Source organism: Accipiter gentilis, chromosome 25 (assembly GCF_929443795.1).
Source record: "Accipiter gentilis chromosome 25, bAccGen1.1, whole genome shotgun sequence".
Lineage (NCBI taxonomy): Eukaryota > Metazoa > Chordata > Aves > Accipitriformes > Accipitridae > Astur > Astur gentilis.
The window spans coordinates 15198667-15219368 of NC_064904.1; the positions used below are offsets into that span (position 1 = coordinate 15198667).

General features: G+C 41.3%; 1 protein-coding gene across 6 annotated transcripts in view; it reads right to left on the reverse strand.

Moving 5' to 3' along the window:
* Positions 1–20702, reverse strand: part of SYNE2 (spectrin repeat containing nuclear envelope protein 2) — a 190278-nt gene that overhangs the window by 41929 nt on the left and 127647 nt on the right. For all 6 annotated transcript variants that reach the window (XM_049828823.1, XM_049828819.1, XM_049828822.1 and 3 more), the window contains 15 exons: positions 19587–19783; positions 18389–18521; positions 17290–17472; positions 16697–16843; positions 14871–15047; positions 13680–13835; positions 11918–12067; positions 9482–9652; positions 7435–7568; positions 6921–7125; positions 4846–5025; positions 3233–3361; positions 2527–2681; positions 2034–2181; positions 861–955 (listed from right to left, as the gene is read on the reverse strand). In XM_049828823.1, coding sequence (XP_049684780.1) covers positions 861–955; positions 2034–2181; positions 2527–2681; positions 3233–3361; positions 4846–5025; positions 6921–7125; positions 7435–7568; positions 9482–9652; positions 11918–12067; positions 13680–13835; positions 14871–15047; positions 16697–16843; positions 17290–17472; positions 18389–18521; positions 19587–19783 — 2360 coding nt within the window. The remainder of the gene's footprint in view (positions 1–860; positions 956–2033; positions 2182–2526; positions 2682–3232; positions 3362–4845; positions 5026–6920; positions 7126–7434; positions 7569–9481; positions 9653–11917; positions 12068–13679; positions 13836–14870; positions 15048–16696; positions 16844–17289; positions 17473–18388; positions 18522–19586; positions 19784–20702) is intronic.

The window sequence follows — 20702 nt, forward strand, 5'->3', positions numbered from 1 at the left end:
AGATCTAGCTGGAGTAATTAAGACAACCCCCATCTATCCATTCTGCTCCTCTGCAGGAAGCCATGGCCAAGTAAGATTAGCTCTTACACAAACACCCATGTTTGTGGGGCTAGTTTCAACACAGAGATCCAGCAGCTTTGCTTAGTTTAGCCCTACCTTCCCTGGCAGCTTTAAGCCAAGCTGCGGACTTCATACTGAAGTGGCTGAGGAGAGCACAGTGTCCTGCCTACTCTCTGGAAGCAGCAAGCTCTGGCTGAGAGGGGTAACGTGTTCACAGCAGAAATGCCTGAGGCAGCTGAACCTCTGCTCACAAATATTACTTGCTGCTTCTCACTCTACATTGATTAAGAGAGAAGTATAAGATCAGACTGATAAAAACCAGGTTTAGCTACCATATGTTTTGGGTTGATTGGCCCATGACTCAATGCCCTAGGGGCAACAGGGATAACCTCACACCTCTGCACTTTAAAAAGTAGAGAGGTCTAGGAAGGGAGAAAAGATCCTTCATATGCAGCATCCTCATTACAGTCTGTAAGAAGGTAACTTCTCAACCACAGTTATAGTTTCAACAACTGCAGGGTAGCAGTAGACAAGGAAGACTCCTGTTCAGGAGCAATTATTTTTGTTAGGCAGAACATCTAGTTATTATCCAAAATACAGCCTGGCAAGGGCACCTGTGTTTCTTTCTCATTGCACCTCCTCATGCTTTTGCAAAATGTGCCAGGAGGTTATTTAAAGAGTGAACCCAGTCAAAATTTGGGTTTATGTCCTCATGAGAGCAAAGATTCAATACCAACTCCAAGGAAGAGAGCATATTCACTGAATTACCAAAATCTTAGGGAGAAAAACAAATAGATTACCTTTTCTCTGCTTCTCCAGATTCTAAGGAGAGTAGAACTTTTGCTATGATGGAATTAAAGGTCTGCTGATTTATGGAAATCTCAGTTTGCAGCATCTGAAAATACCATGAGAACAACAGTTTTAACTATTCACTGAACAACCTTTGCTATGAAAGCTGGTTCTGCTCCTCTAGAGTCTCAGCATTTATTTAATTTTAAATGCTGAAAGCTCTATTATTTTCAAGTGTTAGTTTAGTGCATACTAAAAGATTCCACGCTTTTTGAATACCAGGAGGAATTTGCACACATGTGACAGCAGAACCCACCAGGAGGTGTATGTTAAGGTAATCTGAAGCCTAAAGTTTGCTGGACTCATTCATGAGAAATGCAATCTAGAGAGAAACCCATAGAAAAGGTATAAAAAAGAGCTACATATAAGGGTGAATTTACTCTTAATCACAATGAGCAAAAGTTTATTCTATAAATAATTTCATTGCAATGAATGAATTTATTTGGAGACGTCCAAGAAAAAGGAGAAAATAACTTTCTGTGGACCCTAATAAATATCACTGACATGCAGAGACTTAACACCCCGTGGAATTAGCCACATTAGTTTGGGTAGTGGGTAGCTGTGTTCCACTGCGGCAGCACAAAGCTCACCCAAACAGTTCATGAAGTTTGGCATTTACCACATGATTATGGTTGTTTTTTTCTGTATTTGGTTGTTTTTCCATTCTCCCGCAACTAGGACAACGTCTGTAGATAGACACTTTGCTTAGAATTGCATCCACATGTGAAAACATTTTGTTTTAAATGCAGTTCTTCCAGAAACTGGTAAGGTTCCTGGCAGATCACCAGCAAACTGCCTAGCTAGTTGCCACAGGCTTCAGTGCTCTGGGACAGGCAGACAGGCAAGTAACCTCAGGGTTGGAGAAATCTAGGACTTACATGACACAACACTTGAGGATGCATTCCTAAAGGTCTGATTCCTGCAAAAAGGGATCCATCCATTTTGAAAAAGGATTTTCACATTTCAAAGTTTTCCTCTGAATAAGTACAAGGCCACATTTCAAGAGTGAAATGCTCTGTAAAACTCTGCCCAGATCTAATTTCAAAAGGCATAGCATTTTCTAGTGATTTCCCCCCCACCTTCACCATTCAAGAAGATGCTTCCATTTTTAGAGTTAGCTTTACCTCATATATTCTCTGTTGCTCCTGCAGTTCTTCAAACCGTCCTGGAATATTTGTTTTCAAGGCCTCTCTCATTTTTTCTAGGAATTTCATCCAGTTTTCACATTTTTGAAAGAATTTCTTATCGTCATTTTGAGTTCCCTCAAGCATACTGTAAAACAAAAGGAATAATCAGAAACTACTGTGTTGGTGGTTGTTTTTCTGGATAAGTTTGCATACAGTCTAACGTGGTGGCTAGTAATACTAACATATTAGGGTTTTGCTTGGCACTTTGCTACCTTCTTCACCTATGAACATCCGGATTTTTGCTTCAAGTGACTTGGAATACAAATAGCAACTGAATAATCAAGTAAATTGAACGGGCAGGAATTCAACTTGGAAAGCCCCTGAGAAACCTGAGAACAGATTGCAAGACCTGCCATGCTTTAATTGGGTTTTGATTTTCCTCACAGAAAAGGAAACAGTTAGTAGTGACTTTTTTGTTTGCATTTCGGACCTGCAGCGTTCCAGAGCAGCTGCTGTTTTTTGATTCCACTGCCGAGTCAGACTCTGCATTTTCTTCAGGGTGAAGTCACTGAGTGGCAGCTTAATGCTTGCTTCGTTCAAACTCTCTATGCTTGGAGAAAGTGCAGCAAGCTCCAACGTGTGATTCTGGAAGTAAAAAAATAAATTCATTGCAAAAAATACTGCCTTTGTTTCATTTCAAAGAAATAGAGAAGCCTATTTCTCTTCTGTAGGAAGTATCTGAACGTTATGCATCCAAAATGCTAACCTAACCCCCTCCTCCCCCCCCATATTTCTGTGTTAAGAAAAAAGTTTCAATTCCCTTACACAGGGCCCACTTTTCCAACAGTACTAACAGATACTCAGGAGCTGGTACTTGCAGATTTACTTTGCACCCTACATTGAGGACAACAGGGTAGCTCCAGAGCAAAGCTGGGAAAAAGATCTTCCATCAACCCCAAATGTATGTGATTTTCCTCCCCTCCGTGCAGGCATTTGGCCTGCAATGCATATCTTGACTTTTTATGAACTTAAATCATTGCTTTTGTGTTGTGGATGAGATTATAGTTACTCAGATGGAAGTGCTATGACTACGATACTTAGGGCACAAAGCGTTTCTTGAAGCAGGCAAGAGCTGGTATCCTTCAGACGCTTAAATCCTGAGTAGTATCTTTCTGTACTTGGGAATCCAAATGTACCATGAGCAATTCTGAGTTGTCTGTTTCTCCCTCTAGACAGAGGCTATCGAAGGCATCTGTGCAATTCTGGACACGACCCTCCAGCGTTTCAAGGCAGTTCTTGAAATCCTCCAGTTGTGAAAGATTGAACTAGGGTGAATATTGCATGTTTATGTTAATTATGATTTAATACACATATTCAATATGCAAAAAGGAGCAATAAGCAGTATCATCAGAAAACAAACAGATGTTAAATCCAAATTCCAATGTATTTGTAACTCACTCACTGAACTTTGCTGGTTTTGCACTGGATAAAGGGAAAATTTAAGCCAAAGCACAAAGCAAGAAACTGAATCTCTAAACCCTGAGAGATTCATATCTATCTAGAAGGTACTGGGGCATCTCTGATACCTTTTTGTAGCTTTGGGCTGTTTGATTTATTATGAAATTGGAAAGCCAAAACTTAGCTTATCAGAGGGAAGAAACTTGTGAAAATGAGCTTTCTTTAAGCTATACATATATAAGGGCCTGCTCCCCTGTGCCTACAGCCAAGGCTGTAGAGCTCACATGAGCTCTGTGGAGACAAATAACTAGGGCTGGAATTCAACTTGTCTGTTCACTAGGTTGGTTTCTTTGGGTCAGGGAGAAGAGCACTGGGAAAACTTTTTCTTTCTTGCAAGAATTAAGCTCCACATCTCTAAGAATACTGAAACAGCAACATTTTTATAAGGAATGAATAGAAAAAATTGGTGTTGGGAGAGAGACAGTTCTGTGGTAACACTACAGGGTTCCACCAGAGCAAATGACTACCCAGAAATGAAATTTTTCATGGAGTGAGAAGTTCACAGGGAATATGAGAAATTTGTCACCTTCACAAAGATATTTGGCTTCCAGCCATTGAACTATGGTGGTAGATGGAGTCATAAATAGAGCTGGCTGAAAAGTTCTTGATGAATTTGGGTTTACTTTAGAACAGAACAATTCATTGAAACCAGACTTTTTTCACAGGAACAGACAAGTTTTACATTAGTAAATGTACAGCAGTACATTTACATGGAAGCTTTCTTAGGAATACCTGCGCAGAGGGGAAGTCAATCCCACAGCACTCCTGAGAGCAGAGCATCATATAGGGAAACCTGGCTCCGGGTCCCTCCCTACTCTGCCTGAACAGGGATGTGAATTTGGTCTTCAAAATTACATCAAATGACCACAGTTTTCTGTTTGATTTTGGGTACATTGTGTGTACTCTTACCAAAGCAAACTGAAGCCATTAGGTTTTTTCAAAGGCAGAGCTGAGAAAGTTTACAACTTACTTCAAAGTCCATAGAATAAAAATACGTTTCCTAACCTTTAATCGTCTGAGGGTCCCATACTGCTTGACTGTAATAGGTCCACTTACAAAAGCTTGTTAGAGCAACACAAGCAGGTAAGAAGAGTGAAACCCTTCCTTCATCTGTCCCTCTGGCTTCATGTATTATTTCTTTATGTAGTTGATCATACTGTTAAGTTTTATTTTATTGAAATTTAATTTCAATTCAAGAACTACAGGGCTCTAGTGAAGAAGGTAGCTCACACAGGGCTGTAGTGAAGAAGTTACCTCACACTGACAGCTAATTTAATATTAAAAAAAATACCTCAAATTCATCTAACTTCCTCTGCAACATTTTTTCCAAATAGGACGCTCTCTGGAGTGGCTGCAGCTTCTCCAACAGAATGGCTTGTGCAGCTGTTCCAGCCTGCTGTTTTATCCTATCAGCCAGCAAAGAAATCTGGGTACGGCATCCTGCTATGTTTTGAAGGCCATGCTGTAAATTCTGATGAGAGAAGGGGAAAGAAAAAGAAGTCAGCAAATGCATCAGATCGTCATTCATGTGCCATTTTCATTTAGTATCTTTTGTTGCTGTAACTAAGCTCTTTTTGTTGATCTCCTCTGGGAGCCAAATTCAGCTATGGTGAAGGCTTCAGTCTTTTGCTCAGAGGATAATGGGAACTGATTCCATTGACTCTAATGCTGGGAAAGGCACAGTTCAAAGTTCAATGGAACACCAGTGACTTCAGGCAGTAGGAGACTACTGCTGCAGAGGAGATTAGGGAGGGAAATCAGAATATCCCTCTCTACAGAATGGATTTACACTAGCACATGGAGAAACTGGCCCATGCTGCAGATGAGAAATGCTACAGAAAAGATCCTATAAAATTAAACTCTAAAGGCAGTACAAGAACAAAGGCAGTCATTTTATACTCGTTTAATGTACTTGTTTGTTTTTTTTTGTTTTAATCTGGACAACTTTTATTTATGTTTAGCCATGAAACCCCCTGGAATTTGTCACTGTATATTGTCTTTTCTGTGAGTAATGAACAAAGACTTCTGATTGATAGCAAAGAACAGACGTGTTTCCCTAAACTGCAAAATGGCTCTTAGATCCTAACCCCTGTCTTTGGAATGGATCATATTGTAAACTGCCACTTCAGCCATTTAGTAAATAACCTATTTTGATTTCTTACTCTCTCTATATGACTTTATTTTTATTTGTTGTGGCAACAGAGTTCCATAAACCCACAATCTTTCCTAATATAAACTACAGGAAAAGATTAGAGAGATTAAAATACAGTTTTGTAATGCACATATATTTTCAAATACATGTAACTCCTAAGCCATATCACTGATCCCCATTCTTCTAACTCACCACTTTCAAAAAAACCCTATAAATTCTGTGTGTCCTGCCCACACATAGTAGGATACAATCTACTGTGCTATAGCACTGTAGTGGTCTTGCCTTGCTTAGTAGGTGCAAAACTCCTCCCAAAAATTTCCAGAAAATGTGATGCCTTTTTGCTGACATATTGATGAATTTATGTCACAGCCACTAATAGATCAGAAGAAAGTGAAAATGTTTTGGTCTAAGCTTTGCTGCTCTCAGTTGTTTCTGACACAGGAAGAAATATGAGTTCTCTTTCCCATAATGTAAAGTTTCTTAATTGGCCATGTGCAAAATGGAGTACTTCGGACTTCTTCCAATATGTGGCTAGAGGTTCATAAAGCATGATGAATCATTGCTCTGTCCTGAAATAATTATTATATTTCTTTACTGCAGTCTGAATGCAGTCAGAACCTAATGACAGCTTTGCTGCCTGAGAGAGTCAAATGCACCCTGTGATCTCAGCATGAGATCTTATTTGCCTAAAGTCAGAAGCATTTAGAATAATCTAATGAGCTCAGAAATCTGTGAACTTATCAGACCTGGCCAAAAAAAGTACCAAACTCAAATAAAATAATTTTGAAGACTGTAGAAGACCTCAGGGTGGTCCTGTGTTCTGGAAAACTGGTCTTTTTTCCCCAGCTATTGTTCTAATAGGTATTATCTGTTCTCCCAAACAGTGCCCCATAAAGTAAATAATTTTTGGTTTAATGATCCTTTCCAACACAGGCCTGATTCTTTGTATAGAGCAGAAACAGGCAGATATGGAATATGATTGCTTCCTTCTGCTCTCTTCTCATCCTATGCTAACTCAGGATGGGTTTCGTCTCAGGATCTGGTCAAAGTATTTAAAGGAAATACAAAGGTGCCCGTTAATGGAAAACCCCCACAGATTTTATGTTTTCCACTGACTGGACTTAGGGCAGGAGCGGGGGAAGAAGGTGTTATTTTAATTTATTTCTCAAAAATAAATCCTGTTTGTACCAGGAAGCAGAAACATATTCATGTACCTTTATATCCTGTATCCTCTGCTTCAGGGTCTCTATCATATTATCCTCAGGCATTTGAGCATCCAAGAGCTGAGTGCACTGCTCTTTGTGCTGGTGTAACTTGGCTGCTGCCTCAGTGCATAAAGTATCAAAGGGCTCCCAAAGCTGCAGGGTTGCTTGCACTGCCCGCAGTTGATCTGTGATGTCTTCATTTACTGAGTTCCACCTGCCAACATATCAAAGGATGAGAGCATTTTCCTAGTAGATTCTCCTCCAGAATATGATTTGGTGTAGGATTCCTGTGGGAGTTTCTTTGCATTCATACCCATGTTATTGAAAGCCTGCTGACACAGCACCATTTTGTGCTCTGCGATCCATCACAAAAAAGGTAGTATCAGCTATTGCTCACACAGGTACCCTTAGACAGGTGAGTCATATTAATATAGATTTAAAAATCTGACAGACATTCAAGTCCTGCCTCAGCAACTTTTTTTTTATACATACTAATAACTGGGGGTCTTTTTTGCAAGCTTACTTAGTGTGTGCCTCCATGCACTTCTGTTCAATAATCTCTACAAAGGAGGGGGAGCAGTTCTTCTTCAGGTTACTGGCAGCAGCCTGGAGCTTGGCCCAACTTTCTTCACTGTTCTCTGATTCATCTTGAAGAGACTGCAAAATGGATTACTGCAATTAGTAGTGGAGATGAATGACACACGTATAGCTTCCCCTATAGATTGCTAGGGATAGGTTGGCAATAATGCCACTGGTTTGCAGCACAGTTTAAAATGTTTGTGAAAAATGTAACACCTGATCCTAAAAATTGGGAAGCTAAAAGAGAGGTGAAATGGTCCAAGTTAAACAGTCATTCAGGGGGTCAATTTTAAGCTGAGGTAATTTATTTGTTCTTAAAGAAACAGCTCATTTAACAAACCCACAGCCTTAAACTGATTAAATTAATTCACTAGAAACCAAAAATGTTTTTATTTTAAGCCACTGCTTCAGGCAAATTTCTACTGGCAGTAAAGTCGGCTTGACAACTCCTGTCCCTGGCTGCATGTTCCCCCTCCTGATATAGGCAATTGCAGAACCCTGCCAGGGGTCGTATCTGTGAACTGATCTGGATTAAAAACAATGAGGGTGATGGAAGGAAGGAGGTAAGAAGGTGCCCAGTTCCTTCCATTTATTACATGTCCCCAGGTGAGGGTGGAAAGCGCTTAGGCAGGCTTTACTGCCGAGAGACATGTGCCCAGGTTTCAGAGCCTCTGTCTGTCCTGCACCACTTCTGATGAGTTGAAAATAAGCCAAAACAGGCCTTATTTACACCAAAACACGGAGTGTTTACACAGCCTTTCAACGCTGATTTAAAGACAAGTAAGGGGATTTAGCCATATCTGTAAAACATTCAGACCCAGGGCCAGCTGCACTGCCTCTCTAGATGCCCCAATAGACTCTGTAACAGCCAAGCAGAGCAGCAGGATGATCCAGAGCATTTACGTCTGGTATTTATGCCCAGCCTCATTCAGAGGCTGTGCATGGAACTCCAGCTGTCTGGAGGGCAACTGAACAGTTGACTTCACGCTAGAGCAATTAGAAACACCAGGCTTGGGGATCCCCCTGCTCTGCCCCAGGGCTTGCTGTGCCCACCTAACGCAAGCCACAGCTTTTGGGAAGGGGAATCCTGGGTCCTGGACCTTGACTCCTGTGCTGTTTATGTGGAAGGATGCTTTAATGCAAAATGTGTCAGTGGTCACTGGCCCAGTGGCTGGGAGATAGTACCCCAAGTGGATCATTCAAGTCATGGATCTAGAGACATGGACCCTTTGCCAATTTTCTCCCAGGTCTCCTTCATTTCTGCACTGAGTCCCAGCATCGATGCATGGGCATCTCTTCCAGGTTATGCTACAGCCTTATGGCAGGGCATTTCCCTGGGAAGTGCAAGTGAAGGGGCAAATTTCCTTTTGACCAATGAGCTGAGAACCAACATCTTTCACCTGAATGGTGAGTAACCTTTAGGCAAACACATACAGCGATGGCATTAGGTTTTCCTTTGCCAGCTGTATTTTCAGCTAAACTTCCTGCTGTCCATGTGGATTAGACATGGACCGAGTAGACATTAGCATGAGGGATGGTGGTGGAGTGCACATGTCTACCTGGACTCTGTAATGCAAAGGAGCATGAGGACCTGGTGCTTCATATGGAGTTGCCTTCCAGCATGTGCAGAGGACGAAAATGTCAAGGGATCTTTGCAATCCAAAATGGAGCCTCTGCTAGGCCACAGTAAGGCAGACATGATAGCAGCTGACCTGTACTTCTCTCTTGAACCTTGGTACCTGAATTGCACCGAAGTTGAACCTATGTGCTAAATAATGTACAAAGTCTAAAAATAGTCCTCCGTGTCTCTGGAGGTAAACAAACAAACAAAAAACCAACCAAACAAAAAATCCCAAAAATCCACTGACTTCGATGGCACTATAATAAAGAGGAAGTTGCCTAGATAAATTTTTCTGTCTTTTTTCACTGGAGTTAGTTTGTTTGTTTAAAGGCAAAGAAGTACAGAAATAAGACAACTTCAGTAGATTTACCTGGAGAGTTTTGACCTGGTTTTTCAAAGCTTCCAATGACACCACAGAAGGTTTGCACTGGTTTATGCAGTACAAATATCTTGTTGTCATCAGGCTGACTTCTGCATAAATTTCATCATATACTTTCCACTGCTCCAGTATTGACTGCATTGAGGTCTTTAACTGTGCAACCTGCAGACGAACCACTTTTGTTACTATTTCTTGGATAGTCCTGACATATAAATCACCTTTATATTGACTTAAAAATCTAAGCTCAATGCTCACTCCATGACAATCCACAACAATTTCACAAGTTGGAGTATTTTCCCATTTGGTAAGGAAGTGTGCAGGCTTCAAATGAAGCAGTAAACAGTATTTAGATAGAGCAAAGTATAAGAATTTGCTGGAAACAAAAAATTAACCAGAGTTCAGGGTAGCACTATACTGTCAGCCACAACTCCAGAACCTCCCAAAACTTAAAAAGTACTGAAATAATGAACTGTGTATTCCTTCCTGCCAAAATCAACTTGAAGTGGGAGGAAGTTGAGAGCCTTACTCTTCTTAGGAACCAGATAGTTTGGTCCAGAGATCAAGTTTCCTTTTAATGAAAATTTGAACAGTCTAGGAACTTCAGGATTCTCATATAAAATTAAATTATGGATATCCTCTTTGTTTTCTATGTCTCTTTCATTACTATAGTAATTTAAGCTACATTGGGGCAAGTATGGTTTCCATTTGCCACACACTCTCAGACACTGCAAACACAACCCGACAGTCCTCCTTCAGTCTGATTTGCCATTTTTATCCTTCTGTATCAGGAAAGTACATAAGGCATGTCCTGGGCTAGACAAAACATTAGTCTAGTTCAATATCTATTTTCAGTCATGCCAGTACCAGATGCTTTGAGAAGAGCATGAAAACCAGGCAAGCAAACAAGCATGTCTCCATAGGACCTGGCAAAGCCAGATGCCAGATTTCAGTTATGACTATGCATACACGCAATGGAAGAGGAAGACTTTTCTACACTATAGTGCACGCTAAATAGACTGCATGGATCATGGAATCCTAGTATCTGAGTTCCAGGCATGCAGGAGTAGATGGATTAATCATCCCTATTCTCATTTGAATCATGGTATAGGTGGGAGGAATCTCTAATTGCTTTTTGTAGCCTGCAACTAATCACTGCCCACTCAAGGAAGATGGAAAGATACTGTGCTCATGAAATGTCTCTGGGCCACAGACTCACAGTCTTGAGATCAACCTACTGACAATATAATCAAGCTATCACATCTCCTTAGACCTATATTTGAAATCACAGCCTGGCTCTGCTGAGAGCAGTCACCCGTGGGAAGAAAGCTGCACTTGATGTTTCATTGCACATGCAGACAACTAGGCTGTAAGAACATTCTGCAGTTTGTAAATTAGATACTTAAGTCATAAAAATACTAAAATTAACATGACCCATGGTGACTGTAAGAAGAAAAAAGCACTAGGCTGTCAATCCTGCCAATTTCAATTGCCAGCTCTACAGCTGAAGGAAAGACTTTCATCATGTACACACACAAAAATTTCTCTGCTTTCTTGGTAAGAAACAGCCACGATTTCTGTTGAAATCTAAAACAAGAAGCAGCAGAGCCATCCTGGACCGACATCTCATGTGGAAGTGTTCAAGCAAAAGGGTTCAGTTTTCACAAAGTTTTGAGGAACAAAAGCAAGGCATTTACAAAGTGTAAGGGAATCTTAACTATAAACACAATCACTGCATCACATATAATCCTCTACAGTATATGGTTATTTATTATCACAAATTTAAATCCATAAATGTACTCATTATTATATCTCATGCTCCTATCAATTACACCTAGATAAAAAAAGATCAGTTCCAAGTATAAAGAGAATATAACTATAAATGCAAACTGCTGGGGAGTCAATTTGCACAGGAAACCAATCTGCCAGACTGTCCTTGAAGCCACTGGAAACTACATAGGATTTGAAGATCGTGAAAGCCGTCCAGGCATGTGGATGAAAGTCATTGGGAGATGGAAAAGCCACAGTGAGAATGGGGCAGGAGTAGGCAGCTTCCACCAGCATACTACAGGGGAGAAAGACCAGGGTATGAAAGAGAAGCAGGTCGAGTAAGAGTTTACGGTTTCCATTTTTCAACATGACAGAAAAATAGCAGTGCTATTTATTTTCTTAAACTGCAGATGGGGTTCTGTCCCCTACTACTTCAAACTACTTTGAGATCAGACTTTTCTTCCTCTCTCAATATTGGAAATACATTAATTTACATTATGGTAAAGACTTAAAAGAAGTTCTTAGGAAGGTTAAGATTAAGAGTAAGGAATACTTTGCATCTTTTTTTGTACCAGCTCCTGCCATCCCATGAAGAAGATTAATAACACTGGTGGTAAGAATATGTACTGGAGGAAATCTGAATGCAAACAAAGATTTTACCTGGCTTACAATGCTGTCCACCATTTCACAGAGCTCAGCTATCCTATGAGACAGAGCTTCTGGGGTTTGTTCTGCCCCAACATTTGAAGCCAAACTCTGTTTGAGCTCATCAAGAGTTCTGGATTTAGTTGTCAGTTGATTTTCTAGCTCCTAAATGAGAAAAGAAAAAAAAAAAAAAGGAAGATAGATAAGATCTTTCAATGAGACCACAGAAAAAACCTTTTTGTGTGAGGAGCTTAGATAAACATTCCTTCTTTAAAACCAATTCTGTGTAATTCTTCAGCCATGCAACACCACCACCACTACCATTTCAACTCTGACACAGAACAACTGCTTCACAGAATTCAAAATGACAATGGCTGCTTTAGACAGTCTCCTGCAGGTAGAGCTAGAATCAGTCCATTTACTGTCAGCATGAGCACTGGACATCATGCTTGGGAAGAAAATCATCAGGATCTAATTCCTCAGCCATCATGTAGGCCTCTTCGTACCTCTCCAGATGCAAAAGGTTTTTCTATTAATGCAGCTGAACTTTTCCTTGGGCAGGTTAGCATTCGGGTCCTCCTCTGCTCCAGCAGACAAAGGTAAGAGAGGAACTGACTTTGCAATACAAGGATCCCTGACATCCTAACAACTTCTAGAAAGTTATTTTCAGCTTGTCCTCTTAGTCAGAGGCTGTCTCCCATGGGAGAAACCCCATTGAAATCAATGGGGATGCCTGGGAGAATAACTTCTCCCACAACACAATCAGCAAGATTATAAGCTAGTCTTGACATGCTTAGGAAAGCGCAGCAATAAGCTCTTCACAAAATGAGTAAATAGCCATACACAAAATGGGCCATAACATTTTCCTATAATACTACGCTTAAAGCCACAACCTTTTTTCCCTCCACTTACTGTCCCCAAAACATTTTCAAATTTGGACCTCATTTTTATTGAGCAAATTAATTTTAATGAGCAGGTTAGTGTTTTAGTCAAAGATAGCCAGCATCTTTCTTCCATTCTGGCCCCTCGACACATTTCAAAGCGCTTCAGAGAAGACAAGTAACTCGGTGTGTAACAGAGCACTCTAGGTGATAAAAGCAGCCTACTACAAGAGAGAGACACGTAACCATGGCAATGAAAGAACAAATATTCCGTGTTAAAAAACTAGAGAGGGAACACTGTACTGAATGTAAACAGCAGACTGTCAGAGTTATAGGAGCCAATTATTAGCTGGCTGCACCTGTACTAATTTTTGAGGGAGCCGATGCCTAGAAAAACACAACAAAACCAAAGGACACCCAGATTCTTGAGGCTGGCACAGAGATACTACATTCTAGAGCAGGAGTAGAGAGAGTTGCTATTTTTCCAAATTGGACTGTGTAGTTTCCATGACACTTCCACCACAGAGCTCTTCAAACTAATGGAATTGATAGCTTTTGCCATGGCTGTGCTGAACTGAGAACTACTTCTTTTGGAGGCATTTTAGAATAAGATCTACAATATTGCTGCACAACGTTCCAAATACCATGGAACAACAACAGATGCATCTTCAGTTGCAGGAAAAAAACCCCGCAAAATAGCAATTTACATTAAAAGTGGATGTCGCTCTTTATCATCTGAACCTAATATGCTTTAATTAAAATTACATTGTAGTATACTTCTAGGAAATGGCAACTTCCTTTACATTTTTTCTGTTAAAATCTGTGCAGTTCTTTAGTCTGGATTCAGCAAAGTGCTAATAAGTTTTTACAATAGTATCACACATATAATGCTTTACCTTGCAATCATCTAATGTGTTCTGTGCAGAGATCAGACTTGCTGGGGTTTGTAAAGATCTCAGTCGATCACTCTGAGCTTCCAGCCAGTTGTGTAGAGTCTGTGCTTTGTTCTCATTTTCAGTAATATCCTCCAAAATGTGTTCCAGGTCTTGTATCTGAAAGTTACAGAACTATTTTAACTTACTCAAACCTAGAGGTGGGTAGAAACAGGGCTCCCTCTTCCATGACAAAATTTGAGATTACAATATTTGCACTGAAAATACTATTTAGAGAAAATATTTTGAAAGGAAAAGCTAAAAAGTTTTACTGGCTCTTGAGGATCTGACCTACTGCAGAAGGAGGACACAGACATGGAGTAACTCATTTCCAGTGACCCAGGAGAGCTGGAGCAGGGCTGAGAAGCGATCCCTGCTGTGCCTTTTCCAGCAGGGTCATATGTCCCCATATGAATATGGCTGTCAACACTGCTTACTTAATTATTACTTTTTGGCAAATCCAACTGCTACAAAAGGAAAATGGGTGGTAGCTTAATATAACCCTATTTCTCATTCCCATCATATGGCATGTGGAGGGGTGGTTTGCTTTTTTTGGTGCTGCATTTGTTGAGCAGCACCTGGCTGTTTGTAACAAGCAGTGTAGCACCTGTCCTTTCCACAAACCATCCAGTGTTTTCTCTCATTGAGTTTTAAATGCCTCAACTTTCACAGTGCCCCAAAGCTTCAACAGATTTCACTAACAGGTTCACCTGCAGACACTACCCTGAGTTCTTCCTTTTTAAAAGTTTCTCAATATAGGTCATCTTTGTTGACATGTCACTGACTGTATTTTCTTCATATGAGGAATCTTATTTTTTCTACCTAATACAGCCAACTAGGGTAAATCCCAGGCTGTCACAAAGAGCAGCTTTTGTCCATTCCCCCTCTCCCCCCCGCAAGTTACAGGAGAATTTACCTTCCCAGACCTTGCTGAGGCTTGGATGCCTGCCCACCACCTGATAGCTGATGTGGTATGAGACTGCTCCATAGGCTGCCCATGAGACAGCAGGATGGACAGACAGCAGAGAGCACAGGGAGTCTCTCTGTGTTCAACAGTGTTTTCAGACTCAGGCAGAAAGGGTGCTTGCAAAATACAGAGCACTGGCACAGGCAAGATCAGAGTTGTGAGAGAAAGCAATGAGAACTCAGTCAAACCTTTCTGTTCAGAAACGCCTGCAGTCTGTGCCACCGCAGGTTCATCTCTCCAAGACACTCAGCAAATTCTGTCCTTTCATACCGCTTGCTTTCCACATCACAAGTGCTCATCTGCAAGAGTGACTGGTTAACAAAATCTACCATCCACTGCTTGAAGTTCATTTCCATCATATATTCCTGGAGGGGAAAAACCACAAAAACAAAAATGTAAAACAATTAGTTTGGCAGTTTTAATCTGATCAGTTCCAATGATGCTTCAAGGCATAGTTATGGGACATTCACAGCTTATTCTGAACCATGGCCTAAAATATTTTTCTGAAAGAGACCTGGCTGTAGCAATAATTCTCAATTTTTACCATTCTATATTTGTGTAGTTATTTCCATCCACTTTTGCAGAAAATCACTATCATTACATGGGCAGCTCAAAGTGAGAACAGGCTAGTGCCGGAGCAGGGAATAAAACCTAGGGGTACCAGACCCAATACTTTATCTATTGGACAATACCATCACACTGCCAGGTTAGGCTAAGACTGAGGCCTTTCCACTCTCCTGCAACTCACAGACAAGTGCAGACAAGAGCTTGTGCTCCTTTATCAAAATATCTAGTATCAGAATAGAACATCAGAATATCTGGGAGGAAGAAGCGTCCTCCAGCACCAGAGTCCTTGCCCACAGAGACAAGTGAGAAACTACACGCAAAGTGAGAACAACATAAGGGAATGCCTTTTTATTTCAGAAGGTCTTAGAAGAAGAGGGCAGGAAAGGGCTCCTCATTGTATCTAGTAGAACCCAGAAAAAAGCCACCAGGGTACAGCACAGTAGAGGTACTGAAGCCATAGCTGCTTCCCTATAGGAATTCACGACCCTCATCCAGCTTTCTTCTCAGCATACACATCCCCTCATTGCTGATAAGTACAGAAAACACACCTACAAACTGATCTCTAAATATCCAAAGGGTTAAAAACAGCACCTCACCTACATGTTCCAACTACCAAATCCAACTGATATACACCAAAATGTTATATATCTGCTATACTAAGGCACTTGGAAAGAAATGCTTACTTTGGCACTTGCCTCGTGCAGTACCAAAGCGTCTGAGAACTGCAGCTGTAGACTGAGAACTGTCGTCCTGCCTGAGTCCAGAGCACTGCTCGGCAGCTCTGCAAGGGCAGAGCAAAATATGGCTCTGTAGGGATTTGTGCCCTGAGGTTGTGCTCCCTGGCAGCTATGGAGGTACAAGCTGGCTTGAATCCTCCCTGTGTCTGGAGCAATCAGCCTCTGTCATTGGTGCATTAGCATCTGAACAGAGCCAAGAGTCTGCTGCAGCCTTTCTCTCTGCAGGGATGTTCATCATGTCCCTTCTTCCTAGCAGGTTAGCTCTTTTGATGAGACGTAATATTCAAAACCCCTGTTCTCAGTTAAATGGATCCTGGTTATGGAGCTCCATTATGAGGTATTTCTTGTTGAAAAGACAGACTAAAACACAGCACAAACACAGAGTCTATCTTCCTAAGGAAGCAAAGCTTTCCTGCTCAACACATTTTATAATCTAAATGTAAGAGAGAGCAAACCAAGCGAGACAGATGGGACAGCATGAGGAAAAGGAGACTATAGCACAGCAGGCAGTAGCTGCATTGCAGGGCAGGAAGTATTTTGTGTGGCATAGAAGCAAAATGTTTTTGTAAAGGAAGATGTTAAGGCACCTTTGAGACTGAGGAACCCTCCCAAGAGCAAGGGGAAGGATATGACAGTGCCTGTAGGCTGTTTCCATCCTTTTTACAGCCAAACACCTTGCAGAAGGCCTGGACTTACAGCTTCCCATTTACCTTGTACTTCTGAAGAAGGCTTCTGACTTGGGCAGCACTACATTGTGAATTTATTGGCTCCTCATGTCCCTGCTGTTGTTCCACATGGTCCAGCCAGGTCATTAGTTCAGCAATAGCTTCCCGTGATGAAAGTTTTTCCATCTGAAGCTGGGGGAAAAGCATATAATGAATCCTCCACACTCTGCTTGTTAGAAATATCAAAAAAGATGACATTTGTATTTTTAGAAAGGCTCAGGCACTATAATTGCAATTATAGCGGTATGAACTTGAAAGTGAGCACTGTGCTCCAGAGGGGCATACAACTTAAATTAAGAAAAGTTTGAGAATTCAGAAATTTGAAATAAAATTATTTCTAATTGTAGCAGACTTTCATATAAAACTGTAAAGATGATAGATATGTGCAAAACAGCCCAGAAAGAACACTGCAATAATTAAACTGCAGGACAATATTGGGGTTATTCTGAAAGCAAGACAGACAGCTAATTAGAAAAGAGGTGCTTTGGGGGCTTTATGGAGTAGCCAACTGAATTCCAGCAGCAACATTTTAAAGTATTCAGCTCGAACAGAGAGGTGGCAGCAGAGTTTCTCCTCACCTGGTGAAGCTTTTCTTGGATGGCTGGGAGCTGTGTAATCAGTTCTCCCCATTTTTGCTCAAACTTTGCCAAAGATGACCTAAGTGCTGCAGTATCAGCTTGCTTCACATGAAAGAGCTGGTTGGCAGTGCTCACCACAGATGACTTCAGGGAAGATTTTTCATCAACTTCCTTAGAGAATGTCTGAGGTGCATGGGAGAAATTTAAGAGAGGGTAAATATTTATGTATCTATTTAAATAAAGAAGACAAACCAGATTTTCAGTGACAGGATGAACTACCTCAACAAACAGATTTTGGCAAGTTTGTAAAGTTCAGAAAACCTAAATTCAACATGTTCTGGCAGCAGGCAAGGCGTTTTTCTGCCTATCTTGATACAATGCTGAATGCCACCTTTTGCTCCACAAGGATTGGGAATATCCTGATCCCCACTTCACACAGAGGTCCAGGAAACAATCCCAATCCTTGAGTCTCTGGCCAGCTCACACCTACCAGTCCAACCTTCATGATGTTTTGCTTTCCCACTGTGCAACACTCCCTCTGTCAGGGCTCACATTGGGGCTGAACCTCCTAGCTAGTCATACAAGGGGAGCACAGCAGCAGGGGGCAGGCAAAGACATGAAATACAATTCAGCATGTTTCTCTTCCCTGACTTTGACCATCTTCACAGCACCACTGTCTTCACCACTGTTCCCTGAGCACATACTCCAAATTCAGTCGGTAAGTGGCCCATCAGCTTGGCTGAACTGCTGTATGTGGTATTTGGCATCAGGAGCAAGACAGACACCATGCTGTTACGCTGTAGGTGCCTAAGAGAACCTGGATGGGCTGTGATGGGTTGCAGTTGGGAGCTCATTATGAGAGGATTCCATTCTGATTTATGCACTCTGGCTGTCCTTGCAATGTGAAGGAAGACCTTTGGTGGCTCCCACTCTAATGGCTCCTCACACAGATAATGGAGTGGCTTTGGCACACACAGCCATTCAGTGCTATAGTATGTGGGCAGCTTCTGGGTCATGGCAAATAAAAACACCGCTCAAAAGGGTCATTTTCCCTGGAAGTACAATGCCTTATCTAAACCTGGCAGGAGAAATGACTTACAAACAAGCTGTTGATGTTATCCCTGATGGTGGGAAGATCTTGTGACACGTTGAGAGATTGCTCCTTCCAAAAATTCATTCTCTGCTGAGCAGAATCCAGCCATTTCATTAATTCCTCTGAGTCTCTGTTGTAGCTACAAGGAGGGAACGAAACACACAAACATATACCTCTTAGCTAAGTCTAGGATACATTTCTCACCCCCCAAGTTGTCCTCCTCTCTGTGAGGAGGCATGACCTATTCTGCTACACAATCCTGCAGAAGCATGGATCGATGTGCAACATGGCAGTTCTGCTGGAGGTACGCATGAGACTATTCCTATCAGCTCTTTTCAGCTGCTCTGCTTTCCCTAAAACATTCTCTTTCTGTATTCACCCAGCAGTTGCCAGGACAAGCTCACATTGGTGAAAAGAGCTTTGCTGGAGGTCAAAACCACCAGAGGAGATTGTGCACACTCCGAGATATAGGGCAGAATACACGGCAGAGGTAAATACCAAGAAACACTGGCATACTCTCTCACACTATGGGTCCAGCCAGCCTGAGCTCAGAGCACACAGACCAGGTGCAGGGAGAGCTGAGCTTGGAACATCAGCTGGTGGACTGGGCTGTAGGACCCCAAACTGTCTCCACCTGACTGCCAGGACTGCATTGACAGTTGGCTTGGGGCATATGAAAGCATTGAGCATGCTTGGGTCATCCCCCTTTGGAGAGCTTCAGAACACAAGTTAAGGCAGCATGTCAGCCAGGTCTTGAACATTTGTAAGGGGGATAGTGTACGTGCACAGACAGGTGCATTATGCTTTTGCATGGGAATCAAGGCTAGCTTGCATTCATAGCAGGCCAAAATGCTTAGGGCAGCATGATCAGAGCTTCTGTTAATACTTCCAATGTAAAAACTGCAGCATGATGCAGCTAACTCTCACCTAGATGCACTGACTTTGCAATGGCAGCAATCAAAATATTTTCCTACAAAAATAAGTAGGCAGTGAAGCACTTGTCTACAGAGTGAGAAAAGATCAGCTGTGTAATAAAGGGCCACTTTTCTGATAATCACTGGGGTTTTTTTTCCTTTTTCTCATTTTTAAGTTAAAGGAGCTGTGTTATTTATTAATTCACTGCCATGTTTCAGAAAATACATCTATAGAAGGTTAGAAACTAATTTCTAGCTGATATCATTAATTGCTTTTGAGTTATACCCACCTGACCAAGAGTTTGAGTAACGTCTGAAGTCGGTGTAGTTCATGGCCAACTTTTTTGGTTAAAGACAACCACTGCTCTTCCAGCTTCCCAATCTGGCTTCTTATTTCTGGACAGCTCACAGCAGTCAGCAATTTCTTCCCTTCTTTCACCATCTGGTACAGCCTGGCATGCTTTTCATCAACACTGCTTTTGATTTGCTATCAGAATATGGGAAGTTCACAAAACAATAATATTTTAAAAACTGAAAATACAGCTAGCAATACACATATAATTTTCTCTGTCATGTATTTTATTTTCCAAACAGAAGGAACCTGTACTTCATTACATAAAAAAGGGACACAGGACTGTGTTATGATTTGATGGGCTTTTTTGACACATGTAAACCTCAAGCAATGGACAAAAACTCTCCATCACATCTGGCTGCATTGTCCAAATATGACTGCCCCCAGCAGAAAGTTATTGCCCTCCTGTTCTTTGATGACCTTCTGGCTCTATCCTGTTTAAAAAAAAAGTTAGCTGTGTTTTGAAGGAAGCTGTTGGGATAATTATTGAATAATAGTGGCAGGGAGGAATGAAGAGTGAAAATGAAGACATTAAGTAAAAGACATAAGAGTGGTCTGGTTTGTTTAGACTGCTGAATTAATATAAAGCATCATTTCACCATTGCTACACTTCACTGGAAGGTCAAAATGAGAAAAGGGGGGAAAAAAAAAACCACCACAGGAAGTAGATCAGTCCTAGGGAGAAGGCAGAAAACAGCAATTGTGTGATGTGCAAGTATCTCACTTCTCTCCAGGCATAAGGGGCTTGTACAATATTATTAATAGGGATATTTCTCTCACAGGAATTAAGCCCCAGAGAATTTTACTCTGCTCTGTCCTTGAAACTGTGAAAGTCCAGTGCTGGGACTCCCCCCAAAAGCATCTTCTAAAGCTTTACTACTTTGTTTCTGATGTCTTTAAAGAAAAATAAAGACTTAAGAGTGAAGAGCTAGTTAAGAACTTAAAAAGCCAAAGGAAACCAGGCAGCTTCACACTGAATGGATACAGCAATATTGCATGTCTCCTGTCTCAGTGCAACAGGCATCAAAAGCACCAGAGGGCCAATATGATTGTA